This window comes from Acartia tonsa, chromosome 5, assembly GCF_053477335.1.
Source record: "Acartia tonsa isolate MP-2025a chromosome 5, ASM5347733v1, whole genome shotgun sequence".
NCBI lineage: Eukaryota > Metazoa > Arthropoda > Copepoda > Calanoida > Acartiidae > Acartia > Acartia tonsa.
This window is the reverse complement of record NC_137264.1, coordinates 49,193,796-49,210,949: the sequence shown is the minus strand read 5'-3', so window position 1 is coordinate 49,210,949 and position 17,154 is coordinate 49,193,796. Positions and strand designations below refer to the sequence as shown.

Below are 17,154 nucleotides of genomic sequence, written 5' to 3'. Positions count from 1 at the left end.
AAGGTGTCCGTATTCTCTGGCCTTCACAGTCAAAAAGAGAGATGCGTCTGATGATGATGTCATCAAATTAAAAACGCAGTTGCAGTATTTTTTCTAAAAATGTAAAAAACAAATATAACTCATAGCTAGTTACAAATATTTATGAGGAAGGTTTATTATGGTTTTAAGGTAGAGAGAGGGCAATGGCTGTTAAATTCATCTACAGAACCCCTCACCCCAACGGAAAAAAAATATAAATAACAGGTGTTCAAGAATTGCAAGAAGGGGATTAATTTATAATTTATTGACCTTCCCCTCAGCCAACAGTTTTAATTATAACAGTTTATTTTTATCATTATTTTATAATTTTTAAAATTAAATTTGTTAAGTGAAAAAATGGCTGTAAAATTGCAACATCTTTGCAATAAAATTGCATATAAATAATTTTCTGGTTGATGATTTTATATTATATCTTTTACACCTTATAATAAAGATAAATTTGTATACAGTAGTCTTAAGGGATCTTCTTAAGGGATAAGACAATGGGCGATAAATCTATACGATTATGCATTCCTAATTAATATAAACAAAATTACCCCTTCTGCATATTAAATTTATTGGTTGCAAAGTTTGAACCTTAGCAGTTTGTAATCAACCAATCAGAATTTAAAAAAAGTACCAAGAGTTTTAGAGCGAACGAAAAAGATAACGTGGTTATATAACTTTTGAGTACCAATAAAAATTACTGTCCTATGTCCCCTCCCTCCTTGATTTTTATGAATCTTATTGTACAATAACATGCTCTAAATGTTATTAAAACTGTCACAATTTCTTAACGAAGAAGTAAAAGGTACAATAAGTTTTCATATATTAATAAAATGATAATAGAGATCAAGGGCGTCCAAGTTTTTTCATTTGGGGGGGGGGGGGTAATCTTTATATGATAAAGGCAATGACGTCCAATCTTTTTAATTTTTTTGTGGGGGTGGGGGGTAATCACCCCTTTACCCCCCCCCCCCCATTGAACGTCTTTGATAGAGATTAGATTGTATTAACAGTTCTGTTAGTGTGTGTCCATAAAGTTCTCCAAAACCGCTTGATTAAATAAATAAACATCTAAGTTAATCATTTTATTAGAACTTGGTAGATTTCATTGCTATTTTTGGAATGGTGAAGAGAGAGATTTGATTTGCTAACATAATTGAATTAAATTAAATATGATGGGTGTCTGTCTGTCTGTCTGTCCTTGACCCTATCAATATGAGTCATACCATACTATCCATTGCAAGCAGAGAGGGAGTGGAAAATGGCAAATATATTTTTAGGTACTTTACCTCAAAGTGCCTTTCAAATCCCCGCCCCCCCCCCCTTCCTTTTTGTAATAATTAAAAATAAGAATTTGTTTTTTTTTTCTTAAGCCTAACCCATGCGAGGATCCCAAGCGTATGGTGCCCTAAACCTATTAAAATAATTTCAAGGTTTTCTTTGGTAAAATTTTACAAAAAACAATGTGCTGGAAGATTAATAAACCATCGATTGTCCATTTAAGTAAAAGAATAAAGGCAGCACGAGCTATGTAAAGTTACACTCTCTATCCACGGGGACAGGGTGTGGACCCTGTGCCGACTTTCAATTTTCAAATCAAATCAAATTTATTATTAACCACAGATCCTTACATTCCACTGATCTTGGACAATTTTCCGCCATCAGGGCATAAATAATATCATATATAATACAATTACACTTTTAAAACATGATGGTTTATTATTTATTACCCATCCATTCATCATATATTCAATAATAATTTTAAAAACATTGTGATTAATGATCAAATTTTAGCGGATAATGCCCTGTCAATTCAGTCTTTGAATATTACAGCCAAAACGCTACCAAAGAGCAGAAGAAAAAAATTCTAGCAGACGAAAAAAGTCCCCGCCACTTGAACCAGGTAGTTGTCTGGCTTATACGTCTATACTTATACATATATTGATAGTCCAATATCTGTATCCCTAATACAATAGAGCCTTAAAAATTACCCAGGGATACAGGGTTATGTAAATGAAGTATTACTTTATCTTTCCTTAATTCAAGTACTTTTTTGCCAGGGATATAAGGAAATGACAATAAGCAATTAACTTAATTTCAGAGTTCTAGCTTAATGGTCTTAAACACCAGATTTATCCAGAAAATTTTACAAATTTTTAAGACTTTAACAAGGTCAAATTTAATTTTTTTAGAACATAAAAAATGTCAATTCCATATATTACAGAATTTTATGTAACGCAGCTACTCTAAAGCTTGTTTCGGTCCGTTTGTCAGTTGAATAAGATATTTGTTTATTATCCGATTTTAAAGATAAAAATAACTTGGTATTTTAAGGAATAACTGTACTTCTGTTTTCAAACTATTCTTTAAACTTTGATTAATATTTTTGCGAAAAATATTTCACTGACCTATCCTTTTATCTTCAGAAAGAAACACATAATAAGCTAAAAACATGCCCAATAAGTTTGTATAATAAACTTATATTAAAAGATTAACTGTTAAAAAATCTATGATTAAATGCTTAACTACTCAATAAATATCTATATTATGTTTTAATATTATTTTTACTTAATTTGTCATTATTTGATTTACGTATTAGAGTTTACTGTTCTATTTTTATTAAACTAGTCCCATGGACTCTAGGATCACTTGAAGTATTGGAGGAGGGGGAGGGAGTCGACCCTCCACTTTAAATCTTATTTTTTTCTACTTAAAAAAATTGGGAAGTTATTTTTTTCTAGATGTAATTTTTTTGGGAGGATAGAGGTACCCTTCCATAAAATAGTCACATTATAGAAGCTTCACTGTAAAGGAGAACCATATCAGTTCAGCAGTTAGCAATAACCCACAGGCATACAAACATTCTGTAATCTGCTGCTCTACTTTTGAATATAATTGTCCTTGTTATAGTAAACCTTTTGATATTAACTTTTTTTTTGCATAAAATTAAATTTTCTACAGGTATGTGAGTAATGTTGGAACTACAGAAAAAAACATTAAGTAACAGGATGTCTATCTTTCTATTGTATACATATATGTATGTCCGCTAGGATATCGTAAATGGTTGCAATAATGTCGTGTCTAAGAAAAAATCCTATACTTTAAAGTAACAGGATGTCTATCTATCTGTATGTATGTATTTATTTTAAGGTTTAATGCTATTTGGACAAACAGAGCGCAAAATCTAAACCCCCAAGGAAAAAATCCTTAGCAAAGAAAACATCCTGGAATTTAAATTTTTGAAATGATGATTCCAGAGACAATAATCCGCGAAGGAAGGGCAGAAAAATAACCTAAATCCATTCCAAGATATTTTCTTATAAAAATAAATAGCCTAAAACCATCCCGTGACCTATAAGAAGCTTCCCTGTAAAGGATAACCATATCGGTTCAGTGGTTAGTGAGATCCTTCGCTGCAGACAAAAAAAACTTACTACTTTATATAAAAGGATATCATTCAATAATTTCATTTAAGTTTGTCATATCTTAACTTCCATATATTACAGAATTTTATGTAACGCAGCTACTCTAAAGCTTGTTTCGGTCCGTTTGTCAGTTGAATAAGATATTTGTTTATTATCCGATTTTAAAGATAAAAATAACTTGGTATTTTAAGGAATAACTGTACTTCTGTTTTCAAACTATTCTTTAAACTTTGATTAATATTTTTGCGAAAAATATTTCACTGACCTATCCTTTTATCTTCAGAAAGAAACACATAATAAGCTAAAAACATGCCCAATAAGTTTGTATAATAAACTTATATTAAAAGATTAACTGTTAAAAAATCTATGATTAAATGCTTAACTACTCAATAAATATCTATATTATGTTTTAATATTATTTTTACTTAATTTGTCATTATTTGATTTACGTATTAGAGTTTACTGTTCTATTTTTATTAAACTAGTCCCATGGACTCTAGGATCACTTGAAGTATTGGAGGAGGGGGAGGGAGTCGACCCTCCACTTTAAATCTTATTTTTTTCTACTTAAAAAAATTGGGAAGTTATTTTTTTCTAGATGTAATTTTTTTGGGAGGATAGAGGTACCCTTCCATAAAATAGTCACATTATAGAAGCTTCACTGTAAAGGAGAACCATATCAGTTCAGCAGTTAGCAATAACCCACAGGCATACAAACATTCTGTAATCTGCTGCTCTACTTTTGAATATAATTGTCCTTGTTATAGTAAACCTTTTGATATTAACTTTTTTTTTGCATAAAATTAAATTTTCTACAGGTATGTGAGTAATGTTGGAACTACAGAAAAAAACATTAAGTAACAGGATGTCTATCTTTCTATTGTATACATATATGTATGTCCGCTAGGATATCGTAAATGGTTGCAATAATGTCGTGTCTAAGAAAAAATCCTATACTTTAAAGTAACAGGATGTCTATCTATCTGTATGTATGTATTTATTTTAAGGTTTAATGCTATTTGGACAAACAGAGCGCAAAATCTAAACCCCCAAGGAAAAAATCCTTAGCAAAGAAAACATCCTGGAATTTAAATTTTTGAAATGATGATTCCAGAGACAATAATCCGCGAAGGAAGGGCAGAAAAATAACCTAAATCCATTCCAAGATATTTTCTTATAAAAATAAATAGCCTAAAACCATCCCGTGACCTATAAGAAGCTTCCCTGTAAAGGATAACCATATCGGTTCAGTGGTTAGTGAGATCCTTCGCTGCAGACAAAAAAAACTTACTACTTTATATAAAAGGATATCATTCAATAATTTCATTTAAGTTTGTCATATCTTAACTTCATTTTAATTAACAAAAAATATTTTGTGTACTCCTATGAGAACTACAAACAGTAACTCAAAATTCCCTTATAATAATGTTTGAAAAATCGCATTTGATAGCCTGTATATATTTAAGGGAGTAAAAGGGTTGTTGATTGATAATCCCCTCAATTCTTGGTGGTGGAATTTTGTTTGGTGATATCAAATTTCTGTTTGAATGATTTTTCTTCAGTTCCTGTTTTATAATTATTAGAGTGTGTCCTTTACTTTTTTTTTATTCTATTAAATGTGATAAATTAAATTTGTGATAAAGTGATACGTCAATGTAAGAGAAAAATATGTTCCCTAGTAGTTAATGAGATATTTATAATTATAATAATTTTTTGAAAGTATTTTCCTACAGAAAAAGTAGTACCTTTAAGTTTCGATGCCTACCAAATTATCTAAGGGTATTTTATTGGCTTGATTTTATGCAAACTTTTTAAAAAATACTTTTTTTATATAAAAGTAAGGATTACTTTTCGGACCTTTGAGATCTCGATCACTGAACCAATGGAGTTATCAAGGACGTCCAAGGGTGGAGGGGGGGGGGTAAAATGGTGATTATCACCCCCCAAAAAAAAAAAAAAAAATTTTGGTGGGGCCGTAGGCCATTTAACCCCCCCCCCCCCCAAATACAAATTACCCCCCTCCCTCAACCGCTTTATAAAATTTTACCCCCCGTAAACAAAAAACTTGGATGCCCTTGGGAGTTATCTATTTTATTTTAAGGTTTTAAGGTCTTGGGGTGGTTATATGCTCTGTTTCTTCCCCTTTCTCATGTATTTGCTAGAGGTGAATCCATTAGTTTATGAAATACTAGTTTTTTGTGGGGGGGGGGGGAAGGGTAGTTGGTGTCCCGGCCCCCAAGAAAAAAGCCTAAAACCACCACAGGAGCAATAGATATATTCCCTGAAGAGTAGAATCCATTCAGTGGTTACCGCGATCTTAAGGGACAGACGGACGGACAGACAGACATTATTCTACTTTGTATTATAAACTATCAAAATGATCATTACTTTTAAAATTTCAGTTTTATCATTTAAACAACGTTTCTTATCAATTTATATCTACTAAAGAAAAGAAAATTGTTTTCAAATTATTTTGTTTCATGTTATTTTTATCTTATGCGAGATAAGAAATGGTCGTTAGCAGATTAAAAATGCATTTATATTAGATTTATGTCGTTGTAATGAATATAAAAAAAAGAAATCCAAAAATAGTTATTTCTCGCATCTTATTATAAACCGCTTTCCGCAGATATAGAATGTACAATTATGAGATTAAAACTGTTTTTTTTAGCCCCGAGGTGCCGAAGGCACCAGCTAAAAAAACTGGTTTTATTCTTATGATTGTACGTTTTTATATTCGTAGAAAGCTGGATATAATACGATGCTAGACATAGATTTTTCGTATGGATGAGAACCGGTTCCTATCCACCGGATTCGAATGAATACGAGAAAAATCTTTATTTCGAGCAGGTTATTGATTTGTTTACAAGGAAATTTGTGTTTATATGTAGCGCAGCAATAACGAATGATATTTCTGATTTATGTAAAGAAATAGTCATTTCGGAGAAAAACATTGCTTACTATTTTAAAACGCGAAATTTTCTATAATTAGGATCGGTCCGTATGTCCGTACTTTCGTTCTAATGGATAGCAAAATCTTTAATGGGGGGGTATTTTAAAATTGTCCTTTCGATTTCAAACTGGGCATGTGCATGAAGAATATTATAACCTTTAAATACGTTTCCAGAAAGTCCGTACATCTAATTAAAAATCCTGATATACGCTTTTATGGATGTTGCCATCCTTGTTATTTTTAAGATTTGCATAATTTTGGTTAACCACAGCAGTATAAATTGTCAACACAGATTAGCTGCTTGATGCATATCAAAATTATCTGCCAATTTTAGGGAGAAGACATGCATAGAGCAAAATAAATGAAAAAATACACTTGTTTTAAGTAGTTCAGCTACTCTATAAATAGGATTGTTCGTTCATCAGTCTTAAATATCTTTGGGCATAAACATTCCAACCGACAGACTTTTTTTTGGAGTAGCTTTGCTATTTAAAATTTTCTAACATTAAACAACTTTAAATACTTTTTTTAGTAATGTCTCTACATTGAAAAGGACCATAATCGTTTGATTTAATTTTTTAAAAATGGATTTTTGCTTAGGTTAGGTTAAGTTGAAGAAGGTAGAGGGACAAGTATCACATAACTGGGGGCGGGTCATAGTCTACGATCCGTTACGAGAAATTGGCCATATTTTTAAAAAAATGAATAGGTTGTTTGATGAATGATTTTAAGAATTTACGTCTAAAGCCATATGAAATTTTATGTTTACAAAGTCACCTAGATAAGATTTTAATCAAAATTGTGCCGACTATGCCGACTTTAATTATATAAATAGCCAAGTATAGTTATATCCATAAAGATCGTAGCTATTACACCTAGAAATAGGAATAAATCAACAGATCTATAGTATAGGTGTATATATAGATAACTACCACCCAACCTTTTTCAATGACCTTTTTCGTCTCCTACCAAATTGTTTTCTGCTACTTGGCTGTGTTAATATTCCCGTTACCATTGGTTGATTTTCAAAGACCCGATTGAGAGTCGGCACAATGTCATTGCGATAGGGTAATACAGTTATTTAACCCTTTCTCCCCCTAGTGTTTTACATTAATACTATGTATATCAATGAATATGCAGGAATAAGATAATAAAATAATCAATTTTTATTAGTTGTTTTGTTTTCCTTTAAGTATAAGGACTGAAAGATTATTTGAATTCTAATTATTTTTCCCTAGTTGCTAAATACATCAATTAAACCAATTTATGTTTTGAGTTTTAAAACTCAATCAATAAACAAGAAAGATATAATCATTTGCGTTACTTAACTATGATTGAGTGACGTATTGATGTACGGACATATCCTAATAATAAAGTAGCTTCGCTACTGAAGACTTTTTTCTACACAAAAATGTCTATCATACAAATCTAAAGAAAAGTTTTTACAAAACTGTAAGCAATCATTTTCTACAGGTACGGTGTTTGTCTGTCTGAGAGACGATCATGGCCTTTTTATCCTATTATATAAAGCACTAAGTTTTTTTGTCTGTAGCAAAGGATCTCACTAACCGCAAAATAAGATATGGTTCTCCTTTACAATGAAGTTTCTTATAGGTAATGAGATGGTTTTAGGCTATTTTATTCTCATAAATAATTCTGGGTAAGAATATTTTTCTGCCTTTCCATATCTCTTCGAATATAGACCCCAAGATGCTAGGGGCGCATCGGCTAGCTCATCAAATAACATTAAACTTAAAGATTTTTGTCCTAAACTTTTCAGTCAGTTAAAATTATTAAACAATACTTTGGCAAATTAATTGCTTTACAATCTTTTAGATTCAGAGCCAGCTTATACCAATAACGAAATTAATTCGGAAATTCACGAAACCTATACGTGTTTTCAGCTGTCGTTGGGGGGCAACAAATCGTAAAATTGACGACCTCTCCATTTGCCTCCCAAATATTATTTTGCTTGTTGGTTATACTTTATTTCTGATATAGAGCATACTACAATTATAATTAACAAAATAATTTTTTCTACTGTTTTGTTTTTACATAGAATAATTTCTAATCTGCTCATGACGCGGGTGTGCCCTCACTTACGCATATGTATCACTTTATCAAATCATCAAAACCTTCTCTTATTATAATATACAAATTACCTCTTTCTAATTTGCTTCGCATGATAAATAAACACCCCTATATTATCTAATGTGCATATTGTCTTTTAGTAATAGCGATGTAATAATATGCGGAATTAAATGCACACCTAACAAGATAGAAATCTAGAGGTATTTGTAAACCTTATCTATTCAATGCATTTTTAGTGGCGTAGCTACTCTACAAATAGATACGGTCCGTATGTCCGTCATAGGAACTTAGAATGATAGCTATTCCTAAGGGCATTTGTTTCTCTTTCTACTTATTCAATACATTTTTTGGAGCGTGGTTACTCTAAAAAAAATTTGTGAACTAAAATATGTGAAAAGAAATGCAATTGCAAACTAGTGTCTGTCCGAAAATGTAGATTCAACTAACCAGAGTAATGAAAATAATTAACCTTAGCGATCAGACGTCTTCATAGCTTTTTAAGGCCATTGGCTTATCTATACGTTCATTTAGACTCTTAAGCTTGCTAAGTAACAAATTCTTTTTGCTCATTAATTTGGTTAGTTATTTAAGATTTATTTGACAAAAAATACTAAAATCTCTGACAAAATTGTTCAAATAAATTAGGTACAAGGATATATTATCTGATAAAAAATAATATTTAAAAACTTTTTGATATTCATGTTTTATTTTTTATAGAGGTTTTTTGGTGGCATTTTAAAACTAGATATTTTAGTTTGTGCATAAAATGATTTTAATTTAAATATTTCTCCATTTCGCTGAACCAAATTGAGAAGGGCGTTGGTTTTGAGTTGAATGCAACTTGAACTATTTTGCTTATTTTTCTTCAAGGTTTTGTTTTTAAACTGACCATTCATACCCACCAGGCTACTCCATGACTACTTAGGCCCAAATCCTAAGAAACTATGGCTAATCAATCAATCAATCAATCAACCAGGCCCCGTCCCCTTACGCCCTTACTTTCCCTGCAGGGCACTAACCCTACAGGGCTACCCGTAATCTTGTCTAACCTAACCTAAGATAAACATTACAATTATATATTTGTTTCTTGAGTAATTTTGTGTGCGTCCAATAAAGATATTTAAAAAGATAAAGAAGTCACAGGAAGATTAAAAAGACCTTGCCACAAATTTACATCACATTCCATTTCCAATATGCTGAAGGAATGATTGATATTTTCTCCATTGTCGTATCACTAAAACACTTAGATTTCTTCAATGTTCTCAATGACATGCAACCTGGGCTGATGTGCATACACTGTAACAAGGAAAATTAGGTTCATAAGTAGCGCAGCAATAACAAACTGACAACAATTTAGGTAAAAACACAGTAAAAGAATAATATAATTAAAGCTAATAAATGTTTCATGATTGTTTAATTTAGAAATGACTACATATTTTTGAAATCCATTAACAAACAAGTAAGTTTTAATTATTTTTAATTAAATCCTATTGTATAAAGTAGTAAGGTTTTAAGATCTCATTAACAACTGAAACGTTTAAGTTCTCTAATTAAGATAATCTAAGCTTCCCAAAAGTTTACAAGTTCTTATCATAAAAGTCTTACAATTTATGTCTTAGGGTGGTTTAATGCTATTTTTCTACACCCCTACTCACCTTTTTAATATACAACAGATTCTCTTTGATTAGTTTGCTAAAACTTGCTTTGGTAAGTAACGTAAAAACATAGGAATAGGCAGCTAGCTCGCTTTCAACATGGATGGAGGTGATATTGATGCTTTTATTAATCTACAACCCTTTATTCTCCCCATAATACTTCATTTCTGTCAAACGATGCATTTCACACAAAAAGAAAAAAAGGTGAGAATGATAATTTGTTTTACTTTGTCCTATCCCTAATTCCCTGGATTTCATCAAAGTAAAATCTTAAGCTATAGATAGTGATCCTTTTTTTATCAGTACACCGCCCTTTTTTACATAAATAAGATACAAAATATAGATGGGTGATTGAAACTAAGTTTGAAATAAGAGGGATATGAAAATTTTTACGAGTCTTTTTACCACCTTTACATCCGAGTCATGATTAGAAAAACAAAATCAGCAATCAGTAGATCAAAATAGTCGCTAGTATGGGCGCTGCTTCTAAAGGCCTACTCTACACAAGACCAACCCCTACTAAAGACCAACTCTACAAAAGACCAACCCCTACAAAAGACCAACTCTACAAAAGACCTACCCCTACAAAAAACCTACCCCTACAAAAAACCTACCCCTACAAAAAAACTACCCCTACATAAGACCTACACCTACAAAAGACCTACACCTACCAAAGATCTACACTTATAAAAGGTATACCCATACAAAATATCAATTGATACAATTATATTGTTATATAAATGATTTTTTATCATTAAAATTGGAAGATTTAAGATTTTTTCTTTGATAATTAGAAGATTTTCATGCCATTATTTCATTAAATTGATACAAAAAAATTATTTTTTGTTTATTCTCGTAATTCTGTCGTTTATAATCTATTTATATCATTCATTTTATTAATTTGATAAATACAGATATAACGATAGACCATTTGCAGCCTTACACCTTCTAGCATTACGATTTTTTAAATATTGGTCTTTTTTAGAGTTGGTCTTTTGTAGGGGTAGGTCTTTTGTAGAGTTGGTCTTTTGTAGATAGGTCTTTTGTAGTGTTGCGTCTTTTGTAGAGTAGGTCTTTAGTAGCAACGCCGCTAGTATGTACTTTTATTTTGAGCCAACAAATAAAGGAACACATTTTTTTAATTTTTGAGGTAAGTATATTTTTAAGTCAAATAAAGAGAAAGAGGTAATTAAAAAAATAGATTTATCAAATGAAATTTTAAAAAATCAAAAAGTAGAATGAGAAACTAGTAGAATCAGTATCATCTCTCTATTATTAGAACAATATTTGGTATTTTTGTTTATTTTCATGTTTTCCTTTTCTATAATGTTTTCATGAAATAGTCTTAATAAAATACATCATGCAATTAAATTTAGTTATAGAGTAGCGATGCTACTCTATAATGCACAATACCTGTCCGTTTTTTTTTCTATTTGTCCGTCATTCAGTCTTTTTTTTGCAGTTATTCGATTTAAATTGCTGAATTTAACTGAACATTCTTCTTTATAACAACACTTTTTTATTACAATCTTTTATTGCTGTCATTTGAGATATGATTTTCAAATATCTTTTCAACGATTCTCTTGACCACTGAGCATATGATCTACATCTTACTTTGTCTGTCAGTCTCATTTCATTAACATTCAAATATTAAATTGATTTATTGTGCTTTGCTACAAATCCATATTATCATCCTTGTTTCTTTTATTTTTAGTATTTTTTCATGTTTGTTTTGAAGTATTCATACTTCAACAAGAACAATTAACTCTAGATGTAGCGAAGTAGTATTAACATAATTTTTTACACAGCTTTTAAATTCATAATAACATACGATTAATTTTTTTACCAGTTTATACTTTAAACTCAAAGAACGTGTCCTAACTTTTGTGATTTTATTTGAACGAGCTTCCTAAGTTCAAAGTTTTGATTCTACGGGCTTCAACAAAATAGATTTTTTCTATAATTACTCAAGAGAATTCAAAAAGTAAGATGTCAAATTAAAGATCTTACTATTTTTGTTCATAATAACAATTTTCTTCTTTTTTTTGTTACGTTTTTAAATTTAAATTACATCAGAAATAAGAGGTCTAAAAAAAATGATTGCATATCTAAATTATATGGCTCATTTTATATCTCCTACTTACCAAAAACACCAACTAGCTATTTTTTTAAATCACAAAAGTTAGGACACGGTCTTTAGCTGCTAGATTAAAATGATATCAACACCCTAATGTTCCTCAAAAATTTACTACCTAAAAAAGGCAGAATTTTGCTAATCAAATGATGTTCTACTCAAATAAAAGAATAATATTAAATTCTCTTAATTTCAAGGGTTTTAACTTTAAAAAAAAAGATAAAAATCTCCCAAAATTCCAAAAAGGGTTCAAGGAAGAAAATGAAGAAAAAATAGAAGGCAATGACCAAAAATGGTTTTGTCCCAATTTCCGTGGGCCATTTCATGTCTAACTGTCGGAAACTTTACAGGGTGTCTAAATAAATGTCACTTTATAAGAAACAAATAAAAAGAACTAATGGAACAATACACGGATAAAATGTTGGGAAATATTTAGATCAGTTACATGTAATCTTTGTAACATTCATAAAATAAATCATATTTTATATATTTATATAAAAATTTATAAAAGTTAACTTGTGTTTTAAAAAGAACTAATAAAGCTATTATTTGTGTTTACGGCTAAGGTATTCAAATTAAACTCAATAATACACTTACATGCATCTGACATTCTAGCGCATACTTACAGTTTGTAAGAAGTAGAGAAATTAAATTCACTTTTCAACAATATAACCGTGTAAGTTGATATTAGCACCCTGTTTTAGCGGAGTGTGAAAATATATAATATTAGCACTCTGTATTAAAGTAGCATAGTGTGAAAATAAATTTTAATATTAGCACCCTGTATTAAGATACAGGAACCATGAGAGTAAAGTCAGCGTAGTGTGAAAAGAAACTTTTTAACGGTCTTTCACTTCCGCTGTGTCATCGATAAAATCCCTTTTAATCGACAACGAACTCCGCCCCCCCCCCCCTCCCCACCCCTTCGGTGTTCTGTAATTTGGTCGACCTTACGTCAATCCGTGGCTGATTGTGCTTTAATTGTTTATGTGTGTATGTTAGAATCATCCTAATTACTTCAAATCCTGCATTAACAATAACCAATAATCTTTACTATTTTTAAAGGGGCGTCGTAGCTCAGTGGTAACGTACTGAGTTACGGTGATGAGAGTTCGAGTTCTAGTCCCCATGTGGCAACTCGAATTTCTCAGTTGAATACATTCACGCAACTTCCCCTGGTTGTGTAAGAAGGGGATTATTGAGTAAGTTTGGATACTCAATAGTCACGTACATAATATCAGTACTACCCTTATCCCAAGCTCCTCTGCGGAGAGCGTCATTCATTAAGGTGACTTAATTTGGGACACTTGCCATACTCGGCGAGGGTGAGGTAATAATGAGTAGCTCTCATGAGATAGCGGGTCAAGTCATAATGTGCTTGAACGTGAAGCTTGATAGCCCTAGTGGCTATACAAAAGTGTCTCAGCCTACTCCATGACTACTTAGGTCCAAACCCTAAGAAACTATGGCTAATCAATCAATCAATCAATCAACTATTTTTAAAAACATTTATTTGTTTTGAAAATCTTTTGAAATTGGTAATCAATTCAGAGTCAGAGCCTCTTAGCGCTACGCATTCGCATGAGACAAAATAAGTTTTAAAAATAATTAGGAAAAGAGGGGACAGGTAGATTGGTCCATTGTCGATAAAAGTGAATGTACCGTGTCATATCTAGCTAACTAGATCAACATTTAAACTAAAAGGAAGCAAAATGGTTTTAGTTTCTTAAACATACCAAAGTTAAATTTAAAGCCAATGCACGGCCGCCGCAGCTACAAAATATGAAGCTGCTTTAAACGAAAGCTTCCAAAAAGCATTATAAAGAAAAGCTATGGCTCACAAATTTTTAACCAATCTTGGTGTCGAGTAAGCTTTAGCCGCTTGGCTAGATTAATCTAAGCTGTAGCCGTAGCCTGTATGTCTGTAAGAAAATAGTTCTTAATATTAAAATTTTGTCATGAGGCATTATAGAAATTTTAAGCACTTAATTTTAATTTACTAAAGCAAAGCTTTTCTTCATTCTGCCGTTTGTGCGTTTTAATTTTATTTTTAGATCTTTTAATTTGAGACTAATTTTTATTTTCGTTTTTAGTCAACATAATTCTAAAAAGGCACGTGCAAAGGAATTTTCCAGATGAAAAAGGGAGGGAAAAGCCTTCCTAACTTATTGTCTTGAAGAGGGGGGGGGGGGATTGACTTGACACCACCTATCCTGCACGCCACTGCTTCGTGAGGCATGCTTAAATTTAAATTTCTCAAGACTTTGCAAAGTTACACACGATTTTTGCAAATATATATCAGCGTAGCAACTATACAAATAACTAAAAAAATATTAAATCTATTTTAATTAAGTTTTTTAAGTCTAATTAGGAATAATAATCACGCAACTTCCCCTGGTTGTGTTAGAAGGGGATTATTGGGTAAGTTTGGATACTCAATAGTCAAGTACATAATATCAGTACTACCCTTACCCCAAGCTTCTCTGAGTAGAGCGTCATTCATTACGGTGACTTAAATTGGGACACCTGCCATACTCGGCGAGGGTGAGGTAATAATGAGTAGCTCTCATGAGACAGCGGGTCAAGTCATACTGTGCTTGAACGTGGAGCTTGATAGCCCTAGTGGCTAGACAAAAGTGTCTCGGCCTACTCCATGACTACTTAGGCCCAAACCCTAAGAAACTATGGCTAATCAATCAATCAATCAAGTCTAATTAGGAACTTTTGATTTCCCAGAGTAAAAATTCTCTAATTTCTGGCTTTGGAAGTTTTTAGGAAGATTTGAAAGCCAACAAATATTTTATCTTTACTAAATTATATATAAGAAGTCATGTTCAAAATCATTATTAATGTTTTAAAGTTACTGTTCTCTACGAGTCTACATCTATGTCTTTCTTTAAAGTAATATAGTTGCTGATGCATTAATAAAACGCACATAATATAGCCCAAAACCTGTCATTGGTTCAGGATAAAAAACCTAGATATCAGCCCAATAAGCACGAATCCGTCTCAAAGAAATCGGGACATTTATAAAAAATATAGGATGTTTCTATGTATATCTATTTGTCTATTCTGGCTTAAGATCTCGCAAATTTCTATGATGGTTGAGTGCTAGTTGGGTCCTGTATACAGTATTTTTTATCTTAATTTAAATACCCCCCCCCCCCTGCAACAAACTATGACTATGTGATTTTTCCTTCTTTAAGCCAGGGAAGATCCTTGAATGAAAAAAATATATTTTAGTGTTATTTTTTACAAAGCCCCTAGAGGCTATGGACGAATCCACTAGTTAAGATAGAAAGTAATCTCGGGCAGTGCTATGTAGATTGTGATTAAAGGAAGCCTGCAAAAAATACACCGCCTATAACATTTTATTCCTGAAGGCTTCATTTTTGGGGTATTGGCCCTGGGTCTACTTGTGGCTGTCTTTCTTGCAGGATTCTTTAATTTCAGAGTATGTCCGTATTACTCTATACAAATTTAATTATACAGCAAAAATATAGTTAATTTGTCTCTACTAGTACCATAACTGTTCTTGTTCAACTAATATTTTATAGAAATAAATTTTCCTCAAACACCAGCCACATAAAAAATATAATTGAAATCAAATTAGCATATAAGGATATTTGTCAAATTTTTTTTTGGAAGGAAACCCATGAATAACCTATTTTTCTTCTAATAAATTTTTCTAAAAGCGTAGCTTCTCTATATCTTATATATGTATTAGTTACGTTAGAATGACTCAGTTATGTCGTTGTCTAAAGATGGATTGATAATTTCAAGATATAAATTCCAAATTAATTTGTCTCTCAAAAAACCTTTACTTAAATTTTTAGTTTTATAGTTATTCTGTAAATTTACTGTGTAATACATTCTTGCTCTATTTTCTCTAAAACAAATTTTTCACTATCGATTAGGCATAATTTTTCTTCTATATTGTTGATTACCGAAAAAGAAACCATATAATCAGTAATGAGGATAAAAATATGTTATTGAAATTGCATTAAGATATTTTAAAAGAAAATTGAAAAAGAAAAAAACATTTAAACAGGCTTCTTCGAAATAAACATTAACATTAAAATATTTTTGAAACTCTTTGAAACTAATTAGAAGAAAAACACACATTCTATTTAATCATTTTTCCTTAACATTTAAAAAAAATATTTTAAAATAATTACAATAATTTCTTCTAGCCAACATAGCAACCAAAATTATGATTTAATAAAATAGAAGTAAGGAAATAATAATTTATCGTCTAATGTCGTATCCCTAGAAATTGTACCATATGGAGAAAATGGATAATGCTCACCTTTTCTCATATTTTCACTTTTATGTTAACTTTTTCTCTTGGTTAGTATTATTTTTTGGCTCTATTCACTGTATAGTTGTAATGTAATATTAAAATTTCACCTCCCCAAGTGTGTTACCCTGGGGTGCTCCATACATGTGAAACTGCACTCACTCACTTGATGTCAGAAAATTCGTCACTAAATTTCTCTAGTGCATCCGTGTAAACTAACTTACAGGAGTTAAAGATATGAACTGAGTTGAAGTTCTATTAGTATACTTAAGTTTCAACCCTCAACTCTCCTCCCCCCATCCTCGCTGTACCTTCCCCCCAGCCAAGTGCTCAAACAAAAAAGCAAATTATTAAAATCTAGAAGCAATGTGTCACAATTCTACTTGTTAAATTGATCATTGATAGCATCGTTGATACATTTTAAAAGCGAATTTATCAAATATATACATCAAACTTATAATCAACATAAAGCATCTTTTTATTCTCGTCTATTTCTTTTTCAAAAATTACTATAATTGCTTTTTGAAGGACATTGAGAAATTTGTAACAATTCAACATTTAAAGAAATATTC

At 31.2% G+C, this 17,154-nt stretch overlaps 1 protein-coding gene across 1 annotated transcript in view; it reads right to left on the bottom strand.

Moving 5' to 3' along the window:
• LOC145319724 (uncharacterized) overlaps positions 1-16,863 on the bottom strand; it is a 115,348-nt gene extending 98,485 nt beyond the window's left edge. The window contains exon 1 of the mRNA XM_080162033.1: positions 16,592-16,863. Within this exon, the coding sequence (XP_080018159.1) occupies positions 16,592-16,601 (10 nt within the window). The 5' untranslated portion in view covers positions 16,602-16,863. The remainder of the gene's footprint in view (positions 1-16,591) is intronic.
• Between the last annotated feature and the right edge of the window lie 291 nt (positions 16,864-17,154).